A 25,731-nucleotide genomic window follows, 5' to 3' on the forward strand; every position below is an offset into this window, starting at 1 on the left:
GGCTGCTGGGGTAGCTTTCTGGTCTTTCCTAACGCTCCCTTCCCTTCCCTTCCCATGTCTCTGTCCTTACTCAGTTTCATTTTGGTAAAATACAGAAGTTACCATTAAATGTTCAGTTCAGTGCCAAAATCTACCTTTTATGTTTGGATTCTAAAGAATATCATAATAGGAAAACTGAAAAAGCAAGGTTAGCTGCTAAGCCCAGTGGAGCACACTTTCATCCCAGCACGCAGGAGGCCGAGGCAGAGACCTCTGTGTGCAAGGCAGGGCTGCCTGGTCTACACCAAATGCCAGGCTAGCAGGGCTACAAGTGAGACCCTGCTTCAAACAACAGCAAATCCTGGGGTTAGCAGCACACAGGAGGCTGAGGCAGGAGGACTGCCATGGCCAGGCTCAAGGAAGGCCTAAGCTATAGTTGGTGTTAAGCTAGCAACCTCAGCAAAAACCAAAGCAACACAGAAAACCAAAACCAAAGCAACCAACACAAACGTGTGAGTGCTGGACAGCGGCCATGTGTAACACACCAGATGGAGTCAGTGATAGCTCGCCATCTCCAACCAGTCACTTCCACAGAGCACCAGAATGAAAGCATCATGAGGGACGGAATTCAAGAACACACTCCTCCCTCTGTTGTGACAAACACATCACCCTGGGACAGGTGGGAATAGCAATAAGGCTTGTCTGCACAGGCGTGATGGCAGAGCACCTGGAGTGGTGTGGTAGGAGTTGCAACAGTGCGCATGCTCCAGGAAGTCCTCCTGTTTAGAGTCACCAACCACACTGTGGAGAGGGAGACTCATGTCCACTAGCCACCCTGCTGGCCTGCTGTCCACACTGGCACACTCAGGCAGCCCATACTATACAGTACTGCAAACAGTACACTGCTCCACGGGCCAGAAAAGGAGGTGGGGTCAGCATGGCACACACCACAGTGGGCACAGTCCTATGGCTGGTGCCATGCTGGGCAGTTCCCCTGGGGAGGGTCACTGGACTGTTGTCATGTTGTGAAGTCCTTCAGCTACATACATATGTACTATGTATGTACACTCTGACCATACAAAGTCTCCTGAAAATCCCATACACATTAATTTTGTGTATGGGACACACTTGGCAAATAGCCTTATGGTTGGAAATCCCAGCGTCACCCCAACACTAAACGTCAGGAAGGGGCTCCTCTGTCTGTAACGCTAGACTGTGGAAACCATATCCTCTAGGCGCCATGCTGACTTATATTTTACCACAAGGTCCATGTGGGGTTGGCAGAGTCCCCACAGGTTCTACCACAGCTCACCATTCTCACAATAGCTCCCACCTGAAACATTATTTCAGGCACACATACATGCACGCACGTACACACACACACTCAGAGAACTGGTACCTGTGGGGTTGTCCTGACTGGGGGTTTGGTTACTGGCGCCACTCTCCACATCCTGTGTGTCATCGCTGGCCACCGTCAGGCTTGCAGCACTTTCTTGGAGTCGCTGCTGCATCCTCTCTTGCCGTTCTTTCAAAATTATCTTAAAAAGACCAAACCGAACCAAAACAAAACAAAAAAACCTGTTAAAACAGGCTACATAGTTGCACCTAAAAGATAAGCTCTTCTGCCCAAGCAATGCCCAAGCTCAGTCTGCCTGCGCATTTCATCGTGCCTCTGGATGACGTGCCCCTCCACGCCACAACTGACATGAGCAACACACAGTTCTCTCCAGAAACACAAGACTCAGAGGCCGAAAGTGTGGAACAAGAGTCACCCACCACAGACGCGTAAACAGACACAGAGCGCACACCGTAGGGCCAACTGCTGAACAGGAGGTGCGCAGAAAAACTTTCAGGCTCTGGCAGAGCGCCAGGGAGAAGCATCATCTGTGAAGAAGGAAAATGCAACCCCCCTGCCTGGGTGTCTGTACTGCCACACGGGAACAGAACATTGTTGTCTTTGCCTCATACTCACTGTCTTGTTTTAAGGGTAAAGGATCATTTGCCAGAAAAAAACTGGCACGATTTGGCGCAACATTGGTTTGTAATATGATCCTTAACAGTCAAAGGCGTGGGCCTGGGCCCTAGCTCGGTGGTGGGTGCTTGCCTATAGAAGCGATGCCCTGGTCTCATTCCCCAGAACAATGAGAAGTCAAAAGGGCTGAGAGTGGCAGGCAAACAGGCAGAGTCCCCCAGTCCTCCCGTGTCCTGCTTCCATGGCGACAGTGCACATACCTTCTTCAGTGAGGTGGGCTTCTTGGCCTTAGGTGTCTCCCTCTGCTTCCCCTTCTTCATCAGGGGGGCACTGGAGTCCAGGGGGTTATGTGGGGTCTTCACCTGACTGGAGCGGCGCCCCCTCTCACCAGAGGAGGCATCCTTGGAAAGGACTGGCACTGCTCCAACTGCAACACAGGGGGTGCCACACGGTCCCTGCCTGGAGGCCCTGGCCAGCTCAGTGCAGGCCGAGGGTCTGGACGAGTCTCCCATGCACTCTCTGACCCATGACCTTACTGACCTTTGTCAAACCACCTTCTCATAGGCCTAGATTCCAGAGGGTACTTGCTCACTTTGGAAAGGTCCGTCCTCTAGTTACAGTCAAACAGGCTGTGACATGGACAGTCTAAAACTTCAAGGACCACACCGCCTGATTTGGCTTATTTTGAGGTGGTAGGTATTGTGTTTACTCCTGGGAAACTGTTTATCACAACACACTCAGTTGGTACTACCTCTGTACAAGTTGATTACTGCTTTCTTGGTAACAGTTTTTTTTTGTTGTTGTTGTTTACTTATATTACATGGCTCTTGCAATTCTTCCAACCAATAACTAATAGCTACTGAACACTAGAGTTAAGCTTTTTCACTCTACCCGCTTCCTACCACGAAGCTGTTTCGCAGCAATCACTGATCCCTCTGTACTCTGCTCCTGCACAGTCCAAGCCTTTGAACACGGCACTCCCATATGTTGAGTATCTTTCTCACCATTCCCTTCTCTTGCCCCCCCCTGCTCCTGGGAGTTGCCCTGATTACCATAGATGATTTTATGATTTCTACAATACCCCCAAAAAAGGAATGATAACAAACCCCCATGTGTCCACTACCTCGTTCCAAGAACTCTCAGAATTTGTCTAAGCATGTCTTGGCCCACTCCCTTATGGAGTGTCATGTTAATAGTGTTTCGTCCATCTAACCTCACTCCTGAGTCACTTATACAACTTGTCTAGACGAGCGACACTACTTCTAGGCTGCTCCTCATTCTACAACCCAGCAGTTTGCATCTACAGAGTCTTACTCTCATATGCCGTTTGTTGCGAGCAGACATGTGTCTAGACAGCCCCTATTTACACCTGCTTGCTTGCCTGACACCTAATGGCACCACTGAATCAGCCCCTCATCTGGACCTCTAAATTGTAGAAATGGAAAAAGCTGAACTTCTATAAACTTCACAGCAACAAACCAAAGGGGCTGGAAGGTTAGCTCATCATTTGAATGCTTGCTCTGTAGTCATGAGGATCCCAGCACCCGTGTACCAAGCCAGGCATCCTGTGCACACCTGCAATCACAGCTCTAAGGGGATCAGAGAGGAGATGGCTGAGGCTTGACAGTTTCCAGCCTTGCTGAGAAGGGAAGAGCCCCAGGTTCTAACCTGGGAGAAAGCCTGATTTCAAAGGACAGGCAAGACATTACCCCATCCACCCACACAGGGAGATCCATGCATGCGAAATACAGCAAAGGCCCTGAGAAAATAGCACCTTACAAGGAGGTTTTCTGTCACAGAAGAATCTAATCATTATGTAAGGGGCAACTGGACCAGCAATGGCCAGGCAGTAGGAGCACTTGCCCTGCAAGTCTGACAAAATGAGCGCCAGCCCTAGGCCCCACAGTAGGATAAATGGGACATCCCTTAGCTTTAAATTGGATGGCTCTTGATTCTTTTTGTTTGGATAGGGATTCTCTGTACAGACCTGGCCATTCTGGAACTCAGTTATTAGTCCTTACAGATCATATTTAAATATATTTGAGATTTTTTTGAGACAAGATTCTCACCATGTTGCCCTGACTGGCTTAGAACTCCCTCCCTATATAGACCCTACCGATTCATCTGAGTTTGTTTCCACCTGTAGGGTGTGTAGACTCTGCTCTTCTGTACCATCATCCCAGCATCTCTCTGAAGAGAATGTTCTGCTTTCTAATGGACTTGGTACTTCTGACAATAATCCAGCGGCACAAATGTTCAGGCTCACTTCTAGATGTCTCCACTCTCCTTCACTGTCCATGTTTATCCCAGCACCCTCTGTGTGGGGATAAGTAACTTCCACGAGGAAGGAAACAGTCAGAGAACAGCCTCTGGGGAGCAGTTCGGAGCCCTTGCTAGGTGACAGGTGCCCACCTGAGAACACGACGGGTCTGGAGGAGGGCTTGGTGTGCGGGGCGTGCTGCTGCTTCTCCAACGCGGCCAGCATGCCCCCCAGGTCCAGCTGCACCGGAATCTGGCTCTTCTTTCCACTAGTTTTAAAGTCATTCTACAAAGTAAAAATTTATAAGTTTATTCCTAATACTATATTTTATACACCAAGATTTACATTTCCCAAAAATAAAAAGACAAAATGAGCAGATTAAAAAGACTTTAATTTTTTTGGTTTTGTTTTTATTAAAGCAAATAATTAAAAATTCACATTATCTGCCCTCATTACTGTAGTTGGTTATTCCTTTCCATTTATATCTGTATCTCCACTGTGAATTAACAGCATATACTGACAGGTAAGACATCAAACTTTACACGAGGGGCTGGAGAGATGGCTCAGTGGTTAAGAGCACTGACTGCTCTTCTGAAGGTCCTGAGTTCAAATCCCAGCAACCACATGGTGGCTCACAACCATCTGTAATGGGGATTTGATGCCCTCTTCTAGTGCATCTGAAGACAGCTACAGTGTACTTACATATAATAAATAAATCTTAAAAAAACAAAACAAAACAAAAACAACCAACTTTACATGAAATCTTTGGCTATACGAGTCTTTGAAGATGGGAATAGAGGTATTCCCCTGGAACTCCAACCATTAAGAGGCTGAGACAAAAGGACTGTTTCAACTTCAAGGCCAGTCTGAGCTCTAGTGTGAGACCTCTCAAACAAACAAACAAACAAACAAACAACCCTCCACACCTCCCCACACAAATAAAAACCCTAAACTGCATGTTTTTCTGGTTAGAGCCACAGCCTCCCTGGCTCAGTGCTGCCTGCCTGGGTGGAAGAGTGTCCACTCTTCAGTTCTACCCAGGCTGCTCCCTCCTGACAGCAACTGCAGGTACCAGGTCTAATGACCAAAGGGACAAACTGCTTTAGCTTAATAGTGACTCAGGTGTTCTTCCTGGAAGAAGACAGCAAAAGAAGTCCCCACGCAGGGACATTTGGAGAGCAGAGTCTCTGGTTTGTGTGCCAGGAGAGTCACACCAAAAGCAGCAGTGGCTATAATCTCCAACTGACCTGCGGCTCAGGGACATTTGGAGAGCAGAGTCTCTGGTTTGTGTGCCATGACAGTCACAACGAAAGCAGCAGTGGGTGTAATCTCCAACTGACCTGCGGCTGCTGTGTGCTGGGAAGCTTCGGGGACTCCCCTCTGTGTCTTCTTTCAGATGCGACTGACAGGTTGGGGAATTCCTCGGCATCCTGAGAAAAGAAAGCACACGTCAGCTTCCTACATGGGTGACGACAGCTGCACACAGGCTTTCCTGACGTACACTGTTTTCTATAAGATCCATAAAACTTCCCAAAGGTGATTACACAGCATCTTCAAAATGCTACCATGGAAGTTTCGGCTTTAACTAACTCTTAGAACACATTTTATGATCACAGTTCTAACACTCCTATCCAGATCGAGAGGAATTCTGCCCAGGACCTAGGTCCTAAAGGAGTCTCCAGAACCCACCATACTTTCTTATTATGAGTTTATCAAAAATCCTGCTCTTTAAAAGACTCATGTTTTTCAGCAGAGAAATCCAGAAAGCCACAATCAGCAGATGTAAATATGCCAAACAGAGTGCTAAACAGACAAAGGAAATAAGCCTGCTAAAAACAGTTTAAAGTCACTTAAAATTATCTTACATCATTTTGTTGGAATTTTGTCTGCATTTTGGGCACCTTGCAGCAAAGTCACATGGTAATTAAAAGGGAAAAGCAAACACTTTGCCCTATACCTAACTGCTATTCTGGAATTTTCAAGACTCCTTGGGAATGAGCTTTCCAGTTCTGTGGGGATGTCCTGGGCAGTTCCCCTGGGAAATCGTGTGCCATACACACAGCAAGGCTTCCAAGTCTGGTATGGAGGTGTGAAAATGATAAACAGGCCAGCGGGAAGACCAGTGGAAACCCACGTCGGCTCTTTACTGTATGTGAACATGACTATAGGAATCTCAGGACAACAATGAATATTTCTGGAAGTTATTACATGGGATTCTTCTGCCTGGGGTCTAAAGAAACCTGTGGAGTTCTACACTTCTCTTTAATAGAGAATAATTTCACAGGATACTTGACAAGGACAGGCGGCCCTGCGAAGGCCGGCACTGGAAAGGGGGGAACACAGCGCAAGCAGACTGGAGGGTGAGTGGCACAGAGCAGCGGCTGTTAACCACCAGCCAGTTTTCTCCAGCGCCCCCCTGCTGGTGAGCTCACCCAGAGCCCTTACAAGCTAGCCTGGAACAGGAGGAAAGGGGAGTAGTCCTGGCTATCCTCTTTTCTTCCAACTCTGTGGAGCTAAGGATGACTTTCAAGTCCCAGTCCTCCTGCCTCTGCCTCCCAACTGCTGAGAGCACAGGCTCGCCCTACTATGCTGGGGGACTGTTACATTCTTGAGCAGATGAAAAGGTTTGCTAACGATGGCATCACAGATCTTCCATGTCTAAGAAAACCCCAGGCTTTCACCACACGAAGCTCTAAGTAAATACACAGACCTCAATCCTCGGCGGCTCCTGAGCCATCAGGACTTCGTAACTTGATTTAGACTTCTCTTTCTTTTTCTTATTCTTTTTGGAGCTTTCATTTTGTTCAAGTTCACCTCCTTGTGATGCTTTGGCCTAGATAAAAACACAAAGAAAGGGGCTGGTTCAATATTAGCTGTTCTTCCAGAGGTCCCGAGTTAAATTCTCAGCAACCACATGATGGCTCACAACCATCTTTAATGGGATCTGATCCCTCCCTCTGGCATGTAGATACAAAACTAATATACATAAAAAAGAAATCTTTAAAAAGGGGGAGGGGGAAAACTGTGAGATATTACAGTATTTAACTGACTCTCTGACCTGTGTCAGAACAAAATTAAAAGGGCAAGTGTACTGCTTTTCTGGGGACTCTGGCCCTGGACATGACCGAGTGGAGCACCTGCAGAGGGTCAGACTGTCAGGGGGCTGCTCACAGTCATGCGTGTTGTCCTTGCCAGCACAGGCAGGTTCCCCTCATCTACGCGGCATCAGACTCCCAGCTCCTAAACAGATCCCGCCCTGACTGCTGGACTGACACCACTTCCACAGGCTCCTAACCCTGCTGCTCTCGCTGAGGCTGACACCCCTGGCTTTGGGCTTTTACTTACTGCTGATGCATGGGCTGGTCATTCTGTTTGACCCAGCTCTTTTCTAGGCTACTCCTCCATTTATTTGATGACTTTGGACTTTGTCCTGGGAGCGCTGACAACTATGCTGTGCTCCGTATCTGCACACAGTCACCCTTTCCATCCTTTTCCCATTAGACTGACCTCTGTCACCACTAGGATGCTTTATAGTTTTGGAACTGCTCTATCACAGCAGAGTTCCCATCAAGAGTAAAATGTTTGGTAGCTATAGAAAGAATGAGAAACCCTACTAACCCCAAAAGACTGCCTGCTGTGTTTAAGTGAAACAGTCCAGTTTTTAAAGCACTATAAAAATGCCAATTATGGTTTGCTTCTTTAATGATATAAAGACTCGTTGTCAGTGCACAGGCCAAGCCCAGGGTTGATTCCCCAATTGATCCCAAAGGAGGGAGGATGCAAGCATAAAGTTTAACTCAGTGTCTTAGCCAGGGTTTCTATTTCTGCACAACATCATGGATGTCACTTATTGGCTTGCTTCCCCTGGCTTGCTCAGCTTGCTTTCTTAGTGAACCCAAGACTACCAGCCCTGGGATGGCACCACCCACAATGGGCCCTCCCCCATGATCACTAATTGAGGAAATGCCTGACAGCTGGATCTCATGGAGGCATTTCCTCAAAGGAGGCTCCTTTCTCTGGGATAACTCCAGCCTGTGTCCAGTTGAGACACAAAACCAGCCAGTACAATTGACCCCTTATCAACTTGATACACAAACACATCACTATTAAGTCTCAACCCTTACTTTCTTATTCATCCCCAAGATCTAAGTAACTTTAAAAGTCCCACAGTCTTTGCAGATTCTTACATATTGAAATTTCAATCCCTTTAAAATATCCACTCTTTTTTGAACTTCAAAGTCTTTTTACAATTCAAAGTCTCTAAACTGTGGGCTCCAGTAAAATACTGCAGGAGGGAAAAAATCAGGGCACAGTCACAATCAAAAGCAAAATTAAACTCCAACCGTTCAATATCTAAGATCCACTCACAATCTTCTGGGCTCCTCCAAGGGCTTGGGTCACTTCTCCAGTCCTGCCCTTTGTAGCACACACCTTGTCTTCTAGGCTCCAGCTGCCTGTACTCCACTGTTGCTGCTGTTCTTGGTGGTCATCTCATGAGACTGACATCTCCAAAACACCGATGTCTTCCACTGCAACTAGGCTTCACCAATAGCCTCTTATGGCTCTCTTCATGGTTCCAAGCCTCAGCTCCTTTACATGACCCCTTGAGTCCTAGGCTATCAACTATAACTGAGGCTGCACCTTCACCAATGGCCTTCCATGGCCTCTCACAGTGCTGAGCCTCAGCTGCTCTTCATGACCCCTTCAGGCCTTCAAAAGCAGTACCACCTGGGTGACTCATACAAGTCTAGCTACAGCATGAGATATAACCTTGGCTATCTCTGGAACACAGCCTCTGTGCTCTCAGAAAACACTTCCCAGAAGATTTCACCTCAGGGATGCTGGTCTCCTCTTAGTCACTGCTAATTTCTTAGTTCCAGCCAACCAGCATCAATAGACCCAGTAATGCAAAGGTTTTGCATTAGTAGTTCTGGTATCTTGTTAGTCACAGCTGATTCTTCAGCCCAAGCTAACCAAAACCACAGAATCTTCAGAATCAAAATAGTAACAGCCCTGATAAGAGTCTTTAATCTTCTCTCTGAAATTTCACAGGCCTCCATCTTCTGCACTGTTCTCAACATTATTTTCCAAGCTCCTACACAACATCCCACAGAGCTCTTAACATCCCAATGGCTCTTCTATCTCAAAGTTCCAAAGTCCTTGCACAGTCCTCCTCCAAACACGGTCAGGTTGTCTTAGGAATACTCCACTATGCTGGCACCAATTTGTCTTAGTCAGGGTTTCTATTCCTGTACAACCTCATGACCAAGAAGCAAGTTGGGGAGGAAAGGGTTTATTCAGCTCTCACTTCCACATTGCTGTTCATCACTAAAGGAAGTCAGGACTGGAACTCAAGCAGGTCTGGAAGCAGGCGCTGATGCAGGGAGGGATGGATGATGGAGGGATGCCCAAGACCACCAGCCCTGGGATGGCACCACCCACAATGGACCCTCCCCCCTTGATCACTAATTGAGAAAATGCCCCACAGTTGGATATCATGGAGGCATTTCCTCAAGGGAGGCTCCTTTCTCTGTGATAACTCCAGCCTGTGTCAAGTTGACACACAAAACCAGCCAGTACACTCCGAAAAACAAACCTTCTTCTTTCTTTCTTTCTTCCTTTCTTTCTTCCTTCCTTCCTTCCTTTCTTCCTTCCTTCCTTCCTTCCTTCCTTCCTTTCTTTCTTTCTTTCTTTCTTTTTTCTTTTTTTTAATGATTTTTCGAGGCAGGGTTTCTCTATGTAGTCCTGGAACTCACTCTGTAGACCAGGTTGGCCTCAAAAACTCAGAAATCCGCCTGCCTCTGCCTCCCAAGTGCTGGGATTAAAGGTGTGCGTGCGCCACCACACCCAGCTCAACAAACCCTCTTCTTAACTTGCTTATTTTTTGAAGCCTGCAGCATGATATACAATAATCTATTAGTGCTAGCTTCTCTGAGGGGTGGAAATGAGGAACTATAGACAAGGGCCTGGGCCCAGGTTCAATCCCAAAACCAAACTGGAAAAAAAAAAGTGAAATTTAAAAGAATTCAGAGAGGTATGGAAGAATATACACTAGAGTAGACTCATGGCTAGCCTCTCACAGTAACACTTGCCATTTGCACAGGAAGATTTCATAACAGAGAAGAAAGTGCATCATACAAAGCACAACTGTCTCAGCCGTAGGATGCAAAGCGCCCCACTAGGCCTCAGGCCACGGGCACCTGGGCCAGGTGTTTATCCCACTGGTTCTGCCTCCTCAGAGCTGGGGTTGTATCAGCTGCCATTTGGTCAAGCATGGTGTGTAACTTTCATTACAAGCTTTCTAAAATACTTTTTGTTCATTTCCTTTCTTTGTTTTGAGGCAGGGTCTCACTGTAGATCTGGCCGTCCTGTAACTCACTAGGTAGACCAGGCTGTCCTCGAGCTCAGAGATCTGCCTGTCTCTGCCTCCTGAGTGTGCAGACTACAGGCATGCATGATGATGTAGGAAACAACTGTTTTATGTGTTCTGAAACAGATGCACTCCTGGGTATTTCCTCAGTGTGGAAGCACGACCAGCCACCTATCCGTCCTGCCACCATGCCCGTTAGGCCATGATGCACCCTCAACTCTGAGACAAAGCAAACCCTTCCTTCTTTGAAAACAAAGAGAGAGAGAAGCTTCATTTAAAAAAAAAACTTAATTTATAGGACACAGATCCCTCACTGTGTGTTAGGAAACTGGCTTGGATGGCAACCTGGAAGCTACAAACAATCACCAGACAGAAGGCTCCTCTGCCAACTGTACTCAGTCACTAGAGAAGGCCAAAAAAAAAAAAAAAAAAAAAAAAAAGACTGATGTGAGTTTGTGAGTTCCAGGCCACCCCGAACTGCCATGTGTGACCTCTGCCTCAAAACAAAACGAGGGAAAAAAAAATCTACTCTGAAATCCTGTCTTGTAACAGGTAAACTAAAATTAGTATCATGTGATCAAAATCTGAAATTCTATTATTTTACTACCATTACTTTAGTTATGTATGGTTATTTAATTGAAACTGGAAAAAATCTGAAGGAAAAGGATGCATCAAATGCATATCAGAGCAGAAACTTAGAGGGGCATCTTTTCTTCAAAAAATTTAGGAGCTGTGAGTCCTGCTGTGGAAGGCAGTGTACAAGGGGCAAGAATGTGTTCATATTCTCTCTCTCTCTCTCTCTCTCTCTCTCTCCCCCTCCCTCCCTCCCTCCCTCCGTCCCCCCCCCCCTCTCTCTCTCTCTCTCTCTCAACAAAACCACCAACATGCAGCCCAGCTGCAGTCTTTAAGACACCTCCTCTCCTCACACAGAAGAGCTCTCTCATTTCCTGACTAACATTGAGTTCTTGTCAAGGCTCAGGCACAACATGCTCAGGCTGGTTGGTATCAGGTAGACTGCAGCACTCTCGGTGAGGACTCAGGAAGGACGGTGCCCAGCTGGGGCTGCAGCAGATGCACATATTCAACATCTAGGCAGGCCCTGCTGTTCCTTTTTCCTACCTCGATATACTCCTTGTACCATAATCTACCACCCAACATGCTTACATGTATAAGTCAGTGATATTACATTGAAAAACATTATATTAATGTTACTAGGTGACTCCAGAACTTTCGCAGGTCTGTCACCATTAAGCACTAACTTCCCATTGTTTTCTCAACCCATGACATTCAACCATCTTAACTGTTTTGTTTTTGTTTTTTTTTTTTTTTTTGAGACAAGGATTCACTATGTGGCCCAGGCTAGCCTTGAATTTACAAATCCTCCTATGTCAGCCTGCCAAGTGCTGAATTATAGTTTTTGCCACCAGGCCCAGACCCATCTTGTGATGCGAACCTTTGCAGTAGGATGAACACGCCTTTCCCTGTTGTAGGAGGGATCTGAAGATAAAGCCTCAGATGTTACACTAACACCTTTAGCATCAGCTGAAGTCGTCTTCTTTAGGTTTATCATGGAAGTCACATTTTCAGTCGCTGCTGCTGAATCTGAAGACACTGTCTGCCGAACAATATAACCCATTGGTGTCCAAGACAACTCTGCTTAAAGATAATCATAATTACTGAACAATTTCAACAGTAAACCAGAGTTCCTTGATTACTCAAACATGCACTTCATGGAATGATTATTTTATTACTTACAGCATAACAAAAATGACCATATCAGCTAGGTGATGGTTGTAGAGACAGTATCTTGTATACTGTATGGGTATATCACCTGTCAACTAAAAAGCCTATGGCATAGGGAGGAAATCAAGATGGAACATCTGGGAGGAGAAAGAATCCTGGGATAGAGCTAGGTGGGAAATCGGCCTGGGAAGATGTGAGGGGAGAGACAGATGGTACCTGAGCACAGGTAATCAGCCAACATGGAGGAATGTACGTTAAAATAAATAGGTTATCTTAAGTTATTACTCTAGTCAGATAAGAACCTAGCTATACAGCCAAGGTATTTGTAAGTCTATTTCAAGTCTGAGTCTTATTTATAGAAGCACTGGACTGGGAGGAAGAACCAGGTCCAACTTCAACAAAATGGCAGTGTTCAACTTATGGCAATTAGAACCCAAGCTTACAACCTGAAAAGACCCAGGTAAAAAGCTGGTAAAAAGTCAGGCTATCAGGATAAGAGGTTTGGTCTGTTAAAACAAACAAACAAACAAACAAGCAAACAAACAGAAACAGACCAAAGCCAAAGCTTCCCAGATCAGCACAAGACAAACTGCTGGGAAGGAAGTTTCCTGACCAAGGAGCAGGACCCTAGGAGAGACAGTGCGGAAGGTGGCTTTTTAAAGAAGTCCCTACTAAATTTAAAATCAGAACACAGAAGTTGGGACTTCTCTCAAAGGCAGAGCAGCCCAGGGGGTGGAACCAGTTCACCCTCAGGCTGAATGTAGCCAATATAACAGCAGACAGTAACAACCATAGAGACTTCCTGGAGACCAAAGTTGCTAGGCATGGAAGATCAGCCTAATCCTGTCCTGTGGGAATTAAAGCTCTGCATTCATGTTGGGTGAAAACGCAGCCCTAGGTTCCCTGCTAAACATGAAGGCCTCAGCACCGCTCCGTGTACACCAAGGAACGGCGGTGTGGCCTGGCAGAGCACCATGTCTGAGCTTCCTAACAGCAAACACAGGAGACAGAGGCAGGCTGCTCGCTGTGGATTCTAGACCAGCTTGGTCTACACTATAGCCAGAGTGGGACCTTCTGCTGATAAAACCACTTGCAAATGACAGTCAAAGATACAAAATGAAGTTTTTACCTTAAGGGCTCTGTGTAGGTTTTTGCTCAATAAAAAGTAGAAATGTCGTAAATAATTAAAAAAATAAATAGGTATCAAGCTTAAATTTAGAGAGAGAGAAACATGAATATGGCTATATTTATAAGGTATGTTTATAATTTGTTATAACTTCAAATTAAAAGATAATGCTTTTCTGTTGCCAAAAAGCATTTGCCCAAAAAGATGCATTCTGCTGGTCAATGTGTTTGGGGCAGAGCTGTTTTGCTTTTACCCAACAGAAAAAGAAAGCATGTCCATGAGAGCTAACCTGGGGTAAATTTCAAGCTACTCTGAGCAGACACGTGGCGCTCCCACAGAAGAACTAACAGCAGGCCATGAGAGCTAACTCGAAAACAGGTGTCAGACCAGACGGTGGTGGTGCATGCCTGTAATCCCAGCACTCTGGGAGGCAGAGGCAGGCGAACTTCTGAGTTCGAGGCCAGCCTGGTCTACAGAGCGAGTTCCTGGACAGTCAGGGCTATACAGAGAAACCCTGTCTCGGAAAAACCAAATCCAAAAAACCAACCCCCTCCCCCCCAAAAAAAAAGAAAAGAAAAAAGAAAACATGTGTCAGGCTGGCATGAGCAGCCGTCTCTGTACCCGTGGACTCCCACGGGGGAACTGGTCATGCCTCAACCTTGGACATGCCCAAACCAAACCAAGTCCCAACAGATAGTTGATGGCTCAGGAATATGCTTAAACAGTAAATGGAAAGGAGTCTGAACTACATGGAATATAGAGAAGGGGAGACATAGATCCTAAATAAATTCATGCCTTTGAATCTCAATACTTGGGAGACAAAGGCAGAGGCAGATAGGTTCCTTTTGAGTTCAAGGCCAGCCTCATTCTATAGAACAAATCCAGGTCAGTCCAGGCTACACAGAAAACCTGTCTTAATTAATAATAATAATAATAATAATAGTCATAATTAGTCTTAATTGTACTAAGTTTATATGGGGGGGGGAGCCTTTCATTGAACTAAAAGAAGGAAGTGTTGAGGTTTGTTCTTGCCGTGTACCGTAATGTTAAATCCTGGCCCCAGGTTGTATTTACTCCTTTGATCTCATCATTGCCCCAGGGATGAGAGAATCTGCACGCAGACCCAAGTGATGCTATGTAACCTAGCCAAGTTATCCCTCACTGAGGAATAAAACTGCCTAGATCTGGGCAGAAGATAGGTGGGGTTTTTTGGTTCCCAGGCTTGGGGTTAGAGGCAGGGACTATGAGGAGGAGAGAAGAGAGACACTATGGGGTAGTTAAGAGCAGCCCAGATGGAACATAGCAAATTATAACTGGGGGTTATTGATAGGGAAGTAGACATATAGCTCAGAGGGTAGATGTGTATGGCCAACTTTAGTGCTGGTTAAGGCTTATTATAAATATAAAAGTTGTGCATCTTTTATCTGGGAATTGAATAACCAAAGGCAGGGTAGAAATCCCCTACTGAGATTAAATATTTACCACAACAGATGGTGGTGGTACATGCCTTTAATCCCAGCACTTGGGAGATGGAGACAGGTTTTAGGCCAGTCCAGTCTACAGAGTTAGTTCCAGAAAAGCCAAGGCTACACAAAGTAACCTTGTCTTGAGAAATCAAATCAAATGAAAACAAACAAAAAAAAGATAGTATCTAGAATACCACCATGGGAGACTACAATATCTACTAACTAGCCGTCTAGAACACCCCTAGAATGACAGTATCTACTAACAACCTAACACTACCCCAGAACTACAGTGTCTACTGTCTAGCACCACCTCAGAGCCACAGTATTACCTCTACTCATTTTTGTTCTACAAGAATTCATGCTCAGTCACTTCCCCTTTAATTCTTTTTTTAAAAATATTTACTTATTTTATGTATATGAGTACACTGTAACCATCAAACACACCAGAAAAGGGCATCAGATCTCATTACTGATGGTTGTGAGGCATCATGTGGTTGCTGGGAACTGAACTCGAGACTTCTGGAAGTGCAGTTGATGCTCTTAACCTCTGAGCCATCTCTTCAGCTCTCCCCTTCAATTCTTAAGTTAGTTATTTGCCTAGGTTTCTTAATTTGGAGGACAATGATAGGTAGGCAAACTAGTTTCTGTCAAACAACAAAAGCCCATAAATATCCATGTGGCAAACACAGGATTAAAGAGAGAAGATCTACTTTGAGTGTACTAACCTTGCTCTGTGTTTTAACAGCAGAAGGCAAGGATCTGTAGATCTTTGCTATCACAGTGACTGGCAACTTACTCCATTACAACGAAATGTAAGCAGGGGTTGAGCGGACAAAGTTAACCGGAGTGACGGGGCTGGAGCTAGAGCTGGAGCGAGTGGGGTTGACTGGAGTGAACATAGGTCCTAAGTTCAATCCCCAGCAACCACATGACGGCTCACAACCATCCGTATAGCTACGCTGTACTCATGTACATTAAAAAATAAATCTTTAAAAAAACCCAAAAAACAAAAACTTGGCCTAACTTTGACTAATACAAACATTAAGCTATCACTTGCACATACACCCTCTGCGACTCTGGCACTCATTCAGAATAGAGCCTCTTTCCTGTGGATATGGACAGGCTCCTATACTTTATACAACACTGAGCTAGTTTTTCAAAGCTCCTTAGCCGACTTAAAGGCAGCTTCAAACCAAACAGTATTTTAGCACACTGGTGTTAAACGTGCTCAGCACACAGCATTTTGTGGTTGTTCTCACCTCGTGTACATGAAGGGGAACTGGTAGCAGCGTTACTGGTCACGGGTCCATCAGTGTGATTGGTCTTCACCAGTTTGCCCTAAAAGGAACCCATTCGTCATCATTAGGGAAGAGCCATCTAAAACAATTCGGAATTGTACACATTTCAGAATGGCCAAATTACACGAAAGTGACAGTGTGTCATGGGGGAGCAGAGTTGTAGGGTGCTCACTAACTGTGGGGAGGCTCTACATGAGCCCACAACTGAGCAGACAGACATGAAGACACAGACCAGCACATACACCAAGTGAAAGCCACTACAGAACAATGTTCCAGAAAAGACAGAGGCTGCAGGTACTGGGGCGAGAACGCAGGTGGAACACAGACTCCATGGCAGTAAAAAGGTGACTCTCCTGTTTACGACATAATGATGGACACTCTGTCCACCTGGAGTGACACAGGTTTCAATCAGGAATGCCAGGGGTAAGAGGCACACCTATGGAGTTGCATAACTCTGACACACAGCCAGGGCGGGCAGGCATGGAAGCTGGGTTGGAGAGGGCAACTGCTATTTGCTACCTACTTCAAACAGAAAGGAACATTTAAACAAACAAATAATCACAGCTTTCCCCAAATTCTTAAATCTATAAAAACATATTAAAAATTTCCAACTATCAGGCAGGCATGCTGGTTGGTACACACTTCTAATCCCAGCATTCAGAAGGCAGAGGCAGGAGAAAATCTGAGTTGGAGGTCAGCCTGGTCTACAGAACGAGTTCCAAGACAGCCAGGGCTACACAGAGGAACCGTCTTGGAAAACAAGCAAGCAAGCAAGCAAGCAAACAAACAATTCCAAATATCTAAGTACAGAACTGAAAAAGTTAACTATTTTCTTCAGTGTAACTTTCCCCCTAGAGTGGGGAAAAAAACCAAACCCCACGTACTGTCTATAGCTTAGGTAGTACCTTTCAACTTCTCTGCCTATAATGTAAGCACTGTATATTATTTTCATATATGTTTCAATAATTGGGTCACACTACTTAACTTTTACATACCATCAACGGCAGGCAGAGGTGGTAGATGGTCAAGTGTGTAAGTGTTGTATGTGGTGATGTTTGCCCACACATACTCTCACTACAAACAAATGTGAAAAATCAAATAAACAAATTATACAACCACACAGCCCACAGCCAACTTTTCAGGGCAGTACCTGTAGTGATAATTCTGTTTTCTTAAAAACAAACAAACAAACAAAAAGATATATTACGAGAATATATGTTTCTGTTTTAATCCCAGGTATGGGATATGGGGCTGCTTCAGATTGTCCACAACAGCTGACTAGGATTTGTCTCATGGTCTGCTGGGGACGTGTCTTAGTCAGGGTTTCTATTCCTGCACAAACATCATGACCAGGAAGCAAGTTGGGGAGGAAAGGGTTGAGGCTTAATAGTGATGTGTTTGTGTGTCAAGTTGACAAGGGATCAATTGTACTGGCTAGTTTTGTGTGTCAACTTGACACAGGTTGGAGTTATCAGAGAAATGAGCTTCAGCTGGGGAAATGCCTCCATGAGATCCAGCTGTGGGGCATTTTCTCAATTAGTGATCAAGTGGGGAGGGCCCCTTGTGGATGGTACTACTTCTGGGCTGGTGCTCTTGGGTTCTATAAGAGAGCAGGCTGAGCAAGCCAGGGGAAGCAAGCCAGTAAGAAACATCCCTCCATGGCCTCTGCATCAGCTCCTGCTTCCTGACCTGCTTGAGTTCCAGTCCTGACTTCCTTTAGTGATGAACTGCAACATGGAAGTGTAAGCTCAATAAACCCTTTCCTCCCCAACTTGCTTCTTGGTCATGATGTTTGTGCAGGAATAGAAACCCTAAGACAGGACGTAATTTTGCAAGCTGCATATAGTTTCTGTGATTGTGTGACATTTGGAATTCTGTTGACTACACAGAGGGTATATAAATGCTAGGCCCTGAGAGGTGGGCTAGGCTGTTGTTGAGCTTTTGGTTGGTTGGTGGTGGTCATGAGTGGTTAAGTAGTCGCTTACAGAGAAGAAACAAGATCAAACAAACGACCACCATGGACCTCGAGGCCCTAATCAGCAGTAGGTAGTCACTTTATTCAGGGAGCTCTTTCCTTTGACCTTTACCCTTTCTCTCCTCTTTAGTGTTAGGGGTTGAAAGGATGGAAGAAAGGGGATGGAAAAGGGTAGAAGAAAGAACCCTCAAAGTAGCCAAGAACACTACCTACAAGGATCCCTGAGCCTCTACAATTCAAAAAATTCATCAGCCCAGGCAGGTATGGTAGCAAAGGGAGGCCTCAGGAGTGGAGGCATATTTGTGAATTTGTCTGGTCTACATAGTGAGTTCCAGGACAGCCAGAGCTACATAACAGACCAAAACCCCTAAAACTCAATGGTTCTAATAAATGTTCACTCACCAAAATACAAAAGAATCCATCAAACCAAAAGGCAGCATACACAAAATCACAAACTGCATGTGCCCTCCCATGATGCAGGCTCACCATCTACTGACTGGGGACATGCAATGGTGGTGGACACACAGCACAAGGACATCCAAACACACCCCAGAGCGACTGCAACACCAGCATGAGCAAATGGATATGCTTAATTTGTACTCGTTAAGCAGATTTTAAATGATTAAAATGAATTTATGTGTATGGGCAATTTGTCTGCATGTCTGTGAACCATCTGCATGCCTAGTGCGTACAGAAGCCTAGAGAGAGCTCTGGATTTCCTAGGACTGGACTTACAGATGGTTGTGCGTTTCCATGCAGTGATGGTAACTAAACACAGATCCTCTCAAAGAGCAGCCAGTGCTATAAATCACTGAGCCACTGTTCCAGCCCTTAAATTAGCTTTAAGTTTAAATGAGTTTTAGGTTCATATACTTTACAAATGTATCTGCTTGCCATTTTATTATGTCAGTATGTTCAGCAACCTACGTTACAGTTGCTGAAGCACAGCCTACGACTGCAGCCAGAGCTCAGCACATGAGCTGCGGCCTCACTCTCCTCAGCACCTGCGCCATCCTGACCACACCCACCAAAGGAAAACACCTGTGCTTTTCATAAACTGTCACGCTCACAAAGACCAGTGAAAACTACAAACCACCTACTTACTCAAGACGGCTTACTATAGCTAGCAATAGGATAGATCCAAATGCCTTGTTGTTGTCAAAAAATACTTAAATGGGGAAAAAGCCCCAAAGGATTTTAACTATTAAGTACATAACTGCATACTCTCTAATTGAGGGAACGCTCTTGCACTTCTGCTGTTATTATTATTTTAGAAGAATTTTAAAAAATCTTCACCGTTTGTGTGCTGCTGAAGCTACAGCATTGCGCATGAGTGGAGAGAGCAGAAGACAACCTCAGGCTTCGGTTCCTGTCCTGTAACAACTTTGAGATAGGGTTTCTTGCTCAACATTGGGACCCTACCCCAGGCTGGCTGGCTGGCCCAAGCTTTAGGTGATTCTTTGTCTCTGTGTCCCCTCTCCCCACAGGAGCCCTGGGGTTACAGACACAGGTTGGGTGTGGCCTTTTCACTGGTTTGGGCATTCAAGCTAAGGTCCTCACTCTGGCACGGCAAGCCTCTACCCACTGAGCCAGCCCCACAGCCCACACTGCACGGTATTCTTTTAAACCCAACTAAGCGCACACCTGAAGAGTGGCTCAGCAGATAAAATTATGTACGGCAACTGCAGAAAACCTGAGTTTGGTTCGCAGCGCCCACGAGGCAGTTCACAACTACACGCAGAGCCAGCTTCTGGGATTTGATGTGTCTGAATTCCATATGCACCATTCTGCTCATTCACGTGCACATGCAAACACATGCACTTCAAAATACATCCTTAAAAAGGTGCGTAATGGTATGTCAATGGCTTTAAAAAACAAAACATTTTTCCTGACATTTACAAATATTAATAATATTATAAAATGGTTTGTTTTTTATTTTTGAAGACAAAGGCCCTCACTTTAACTCAAGATAGTAGAGCAATCTGTGTAAATCTTCTTCCATTAAGAGAACTTCACTATATGCTGTAACACTCTATGTAAGGTGACCCTGACAGAGGTCAGTCCCTTCCTGCTGCTGTTCCATCCTGCACAGCACCCTGCACTACTTCGAGGTGCTTACAGAAGCACGGCACAGCCACTGTGGAATTCAGCCAGGCCCTGGAGGCAGCCACACATCTACTATGTGAGCTGTGACTTGGACTATGACTTTGATATAGCCAATAATCCGCCTCACCGTGCACACATTTGACAGCACTGTGTGATAATACAATTAGGGTCCGAGCATAGGAGTTGCAACAGGATGGCCTGTTTTCTCCTGTGTCGGCTACTGGAGGCCTTTAGACCTTTGCAGAAGGTGTCTAAAGGATGTCAAAAACAGGAAGAGGAAACCTTCTGATGAAGGGAGCGGGCATGGTGCACGGCTTCATCTCCCCTGCTTCCACGATGTCTGCTACCCTTCTCTCTCCTCCCTTGGGTAGGAATCTGTCCCAAGTCATTTTAGGGATTTAGCTTATGGTTGGGATCGGAAACACTGCCATCCAGAGGTGCCTGTGTTTGGGCACATTCTCCTGACCTGGTGGGATTGTCTGAGAGACTATGAAGTCTCTGGGACATGGAAAGTAAAAGTTGAAAGTCCGTCACCCTTTCTGAAGATTATACTTGCCTCCAGCTAAGATGTGCCGTTTCCTGTCCATACAATGTGAACACGCCATCCCCTTCTATCCTTCCTTCCCATTATGATGCCCTGTACCCTCTGAAACCACAAGACAAGCAAGACAACAAGTCTTCCCTCCCTCTATGTTGAGTATCTTAGTCATAGCCAAGTAACTAACAAATAATCCAACACTTTGCATTCCCTAGAATTATGAATCAGTCTTTGAAAAAAAGAAGTTTAATTTGGTGGACTGTAGCTGAGACTGCTGCAGTGACCTGTGCTGAGTCCACTGTTGACTAACAGATAAGACAGAGGTGTGTGTGAAAAGCCTAAACATTTTAGAAGCTCTAGCACCTAGGTTTCAAGTGATACTATTAAGGCTTTTAAATGCAACATCTTTACCTATTTGTGAGTGGGGGAGGTGGGGTGCAAGGGTCACCTTTGCCAGTACTTGGCAGGTCAGTGGACAACAAAAGCTCACTATGTCTTTAGATGTTGGGAGGCTGCAGTGCTAGAAAGGGCGCTGTAAGTGAGAACCCCCGTCCTCCTGAGGCACTCACTACCCTTACCTTTGAGCTGCTCGGTTTATAAGCAGCACATCAGACAGTCCTTCAGAAGGCAGCAGAACTAGACAGCACCACTGTGCTCTCATCACGTTGGCTGGGGACAGCCACGGCCTCTCTCCCCAGTCTCTTTTCCCTAGCAGTGTGGCTGGCCTTCATAGCCCACGGCAGGTTTATACACGGGTTTATACACGTCAAGTGTTTAAAGTGATGCAGCACAAGTGTGTGCAGACAGCGACAATGCAGACGGGCCCTTCAACTCACCTCCGCCATGTCTGCGACGGGCTTGCCGACTTCTCCCAGGAGAGGCATGTTACTGGCTGCGGGGCCAAGCGGCCCCCACCTGGGCGGCTTCTGTGTCTCTGGCACATTACTGTTCTTTGGACCCTGCAGTTCAGGAAAGTCCAACCTGCTAAACTCAAATCCAGGCTTAGAGGTAGATGCACTTTTGGCAAGGATTCTGGACTTCCGGTCAGGTCGCTTGTGATAACCATCTGTAATTACAGAAACGTTGGGCTAGTCAGGATGCGCCTCGCTCATCGGCACTCACACGTGAACTTGAGAGCAAGGAGTGCTGCAGCAGGCTGCTGTTAGCAGCTCGCTCCACTGCTCACTGAAGCAGCGCTGCACACAAGGACAACAGGGAGCCACTGGAATGGACATTTCTGGAATAACCCTAAAGCTGGTGAGAACAGCCAAGCCTGACTGTACAGCTTGCCATAATCACTTCTGAGCCGGGCAAACTTCAGGAGAGCCTCACAGATCTCCTGCGAGTAATCAACGCCCCCTTCTATCAGTCAGAGCAAAGTGGATGGAGGCTGCTGTACTTCAAGCCACGGACAGTGAGGTGACTGCAGTTCCACGAAGCCTCTCCGAGTGAGATCTAAGGCCAGGTCAGTACATCTAACACTTAAGTTTCCACGTGCCAGGGAGTCACGAGGAGAGTGGATGAGACTGGAAGGTCTCTAACCAAGTGATAGAATTACACATTTCAGTTCATAGAGCCAGTTAAAATCACACACCAAGCTGTAAGTGGGTGTACTGGCGCACACCTTTTATCCATTTAGGAGGCAGAAGCAGATCTCTGTGAGTTCAAGGCTGGCAGGGTCTGCAAAGTAAGTTCCAGGACAGCAAGAGCAACACAAAACAAAACTAACAACAGTAATAACAAAAAAGAGTAAAGGCTGTATATCATTATAGAAATAGTTGTGGGGGCTGGAAAGATGGGAGATGGCTTGGCTGTTCTTACAGAGGACCTGGTTCAATTCCCAGCACCCATGTGGTAGCTCACCACTACCTCTAACTAACTCCAGCTCCAGGATATCTGACACCTTCACCCAGATATGAATACAGGAAGAATTCCAGTGCACATAAAGTAAAGATAAATCATTAAAAAAAGGAAAGAACTAGTTGTTTCTGTGATCCCACAGTACTAGTAAATAATTAACAGAGGAACAGATGCAGCTGGGAGCACAGCTCAGCAAACACTCTGTAAAGACTGGTAGGCATAAGACATCTTAGAAATGCTTTTCCTAAGTGGAATGCTACATATGTAAATAATCCCAGCACTCAGGAGGCTGAGGTAGGAGGCCCAAAAATTCAAGGCCAATCTGGTCTATACAGTAAGGCCTGGTCTCGAAACTAAAACTAACATAGGTACCAGGTAGACCTCCTAGCTTTTAGCTGGATGGGAACAGAAATTTTTGAGCTGGGAGATGGTCTCAGGTAACCGGAGTGCCCAGGTCAGGGAGTCTTTTAGCATGGGATTTTAACTATACTTAAATCTTTTTGCTACTGTCCCCTCAGAGTGAAGAGGATCACGCTCAGGAATGAGCACGGGCACACGCAGTGGAATGCTATGCTTGTGAAACTTGAGGTCATCACCTGCATGCTCTGTGATGGTCCTATCAGGCTAAGGAACCTCAGTGTGCACAACGCAGCACACACCACACTGTAACAGCCCATCCCCACCCCCACTACTGCCTGAGAGAAATGATGTGCAGAAACCACAGTCAGTCTGGTGGCCTCAGCCAGGCCAGGATCCAGGCCCATTTCTTGGAGCAGTCAGGATGAGCGAGCCCACGGGAAAGTGGGCTAGCCTGGCTTTACACCAGAGTTTGACAGCTTTACCAGATCTCAAGCTGCTCTCAGTGCGAGAGGACAGGTGACAGGACCCTCTGGCTGGCCTCGTTGCACAGGGCACTGCGCCCTCAGCCCTTCTGCTCTGTGACTTTTGCTCTTCACACGTTCTTCTCTCATCAGAGGATTTTTTCTGCAGGAGAGATTTAAAAACAAAACAAAACAAACCAAAAATCTATGAAATAACAAAACTACTACTTGGGCTGGAGAGATGGTTCTTCCAGAGGCCCTGAGTTCAATTCCCAGCAACCACGTGGTGGCTCACAACTATCTATAACAGATCTGATGCCCTCTTCTGCTGTGTCTGAGGACAGTGACAGTGTACTCATATACATGAAATAAATAAATAAATCTAAAAAAAAAGAAAGAAAGAAAAAGAAAACTACTACCACACTGATAATGAAACCTTCCTTCCTTCCTTCCTTTCTTTTTCTTTTTTTTCTTTTTTTTTTGAGACAGGGTTTCTCTGTCCTGGAACTCACTCTGTAGACCAGAATGACCTCGAACTCAGAAATCTGCCTGCCTCTACCTCCCAAGTGCTTGGGACTAAAGGCGTGTGTCACCACTGCCCAGCTTGGATAATGAAACTTTAACACAACAAACCAGTAAGTATTTACAACTCAAACATTTAAGAAAAGAATAGACCAAAGTATTTGTAAAAATGCTATCACAAGGGGCTAGAGAGATGGCTCAGTGGTTAAGAGCACTGACTGCTCTTCCGAAGGTCCTGAGTTCAAATCTCAGCAACCACAAGGTGGCTCACAACCCCCCTTAATGAGATCTTCTGGGGTGTCTGCAGACAGCTACCATGGACATAATAAATAAATAAATCTTTTAAAAGATGCTATCACAAAAATATCAGATATCACAGAACTGACTTCTGGCATTGTGAACAATGAAATGACTAACATGAGGACCCGCAAAACCACAGTACTTCCTCACCTTAAATACACCTTTTGCTTCCTGCTCATTTCGGGGCTTTGCTGTCCGAAAGCCCGGATGACACTGTGCTTGGTTGTAATCGTACTGCAGGGTTGGCATTGAGCAAACACTCTGTGCAGACTCAAGGGCGTAAGTGGGATAGGCAAAAGGATGCAGCGCTATCTCAGAAGACACATACTGCGCTGGAAAGGTAGGGGCTCCAAAAGCCATGTCTTCGGGGTACATTTTTTGTCTAAAAAGTGTAAATTTTAGTTGTAGATTTCATCACACAAATCAAAGGCATTGATTATTTTTAAGATGCTAATATAAACTTTGTAATTTTTTTTAAAGGATCATTTACTCCCCTATCAACAACCACACGAGGGCTGGAGAGCTGCCCCATAGAGCGCCTGCTGCCTGATGTCCAAGCAAGGCCCTCAGGTTTGGGCTCCAGAGTCTCCCTGAGAAGCAGTGCATGGCAGTGCGCTCCTGGAACTCAACCTGGGAAGGGGGAGCACAGGTCCTCGATGCTCACTGGGCAGCCAGTCTTGCTGACTGAGGAACTTGAGGTTCAGTGGGACTTGTTCTCGAAGAATAAAAGAACAATTGAGGAGACTCCACATCAGCCTCAGGTTACTGAATGCAAGTGCACACATGTGCATTTAGCACATACACACACATACAGAGCCAAACAGAACCTCTTCTTCTTCCTGCAAAGCATAGTGCTGACCTTTTGTTTAAAACTAATGAACCAGGGCTGGGTAACAGAGCTCAATAGTAGACAGCTTTCATAAAATGCACAAAGCTGTGGCTTTAATCTACGGCACCCACAAAAAAGAAATATGAAGTTAAAAAAAAATAAGTTCAGATGCAATGCCAACACAGCAAGAGCATGCGCCAACAGTTTTGCACCCAACCGCTGGTCAGGTACCTGACAATGTACTATCCCCTAGGCTGAGGAGTTGCAGTACAGCCTCACAGCCTTCCTCCGACCTTTCAACCCTCCACCACATCATGTTCCGTGTGGGGGAAGGCCGGAGTATAAAGAGAACACTGCACACCAGAGGCCAGGAGCCCTAAAGATGGGCACTTTAATAATTATTCAGTAGACTGGAGATTGACCCTGAGGCCTTGTGTATGACAGAAAAAGCTTCACCACAGAGCTCTGTCACTAGAGACGGGGTCTCGCTAAGTTGTCCAGCCTGGCATGTTATCTATCTGATCCTTCCTCGGTCCTCTTCCCATTTATTCTACCGTCTTGCCATT

The 25,731-nt window shown here is 45.8% G+C and overlaps 1 protein-coding gene across 2 annotated transcripts in view; it reads right to left on the reverse strand.

Annotated features, from left to right (window-relative positions):
• Secisbp2 (SECIS binding protein 2) overlaps positions 1-25,731 on the reverse strand; it is a 32,465-nt gene that overhangs the window by 5,291 nt on the left and 1,443 nt on the right. Inside the window, exons 3-12 of one of the 2 annotated variants that reach the window (XM_052157158.1) lie at positions 24,487-24,718; positions 21,670-21,899; positions 17,210-17,288; positions 16,176-16,254; positions 12,035-12,234; positions 6,922-7,044; positions 5,552-5,641; positions 4,364-4,496; positions 2,212-2,378; positions 1,379-1,517 (exon numbers count right to left, since the gene is read on the reverse strand). In XM_052157158.1, the coding sequence (XP_052013118.1) occupies positions 1,379-1,517; positions 2,212-2,378; positions 4,364-4,496; positions 5,552-5,641; positions 6,922-7,044; positions 12,035-12,234; positions 16,176-16,254; positions 17,210-17,288; positions 21,670-21,899; positions 24,487-24,718 (1,472 nt within the window). Of the gene's footprint in view, positions 1-1,378; positions 1,518-2,211; positions 2,379-4,363; positions 4,497-5,551; positions 5,642-6,921; positions 7,045-12,034; positions 12,235-16,175; positions 16,255-17,209; positions 17,289-21,669; positions 21,900-23,535; positions 23,678-24,486; positions 24,719-25,731 lie in introns of both variants that reach the window. The other variant, XM_052157157.1, reaches the window with a different exon arrangement.

Source organism: Apodemus sylvaticus, chromosome 14, assembly GCF_947179515.1.
Source record: "Apodemus sylvaticus chromosome 14, mApoSyl1.1, whole genome shotgun sequence".
Classification (NCBI taxonomy): domain Eukaryota; kingdom Metazoa; phylum Chordata; class Mammalia; order Rodentia; family Muridae; genus Apodemus; species Apodemus sylvaticus.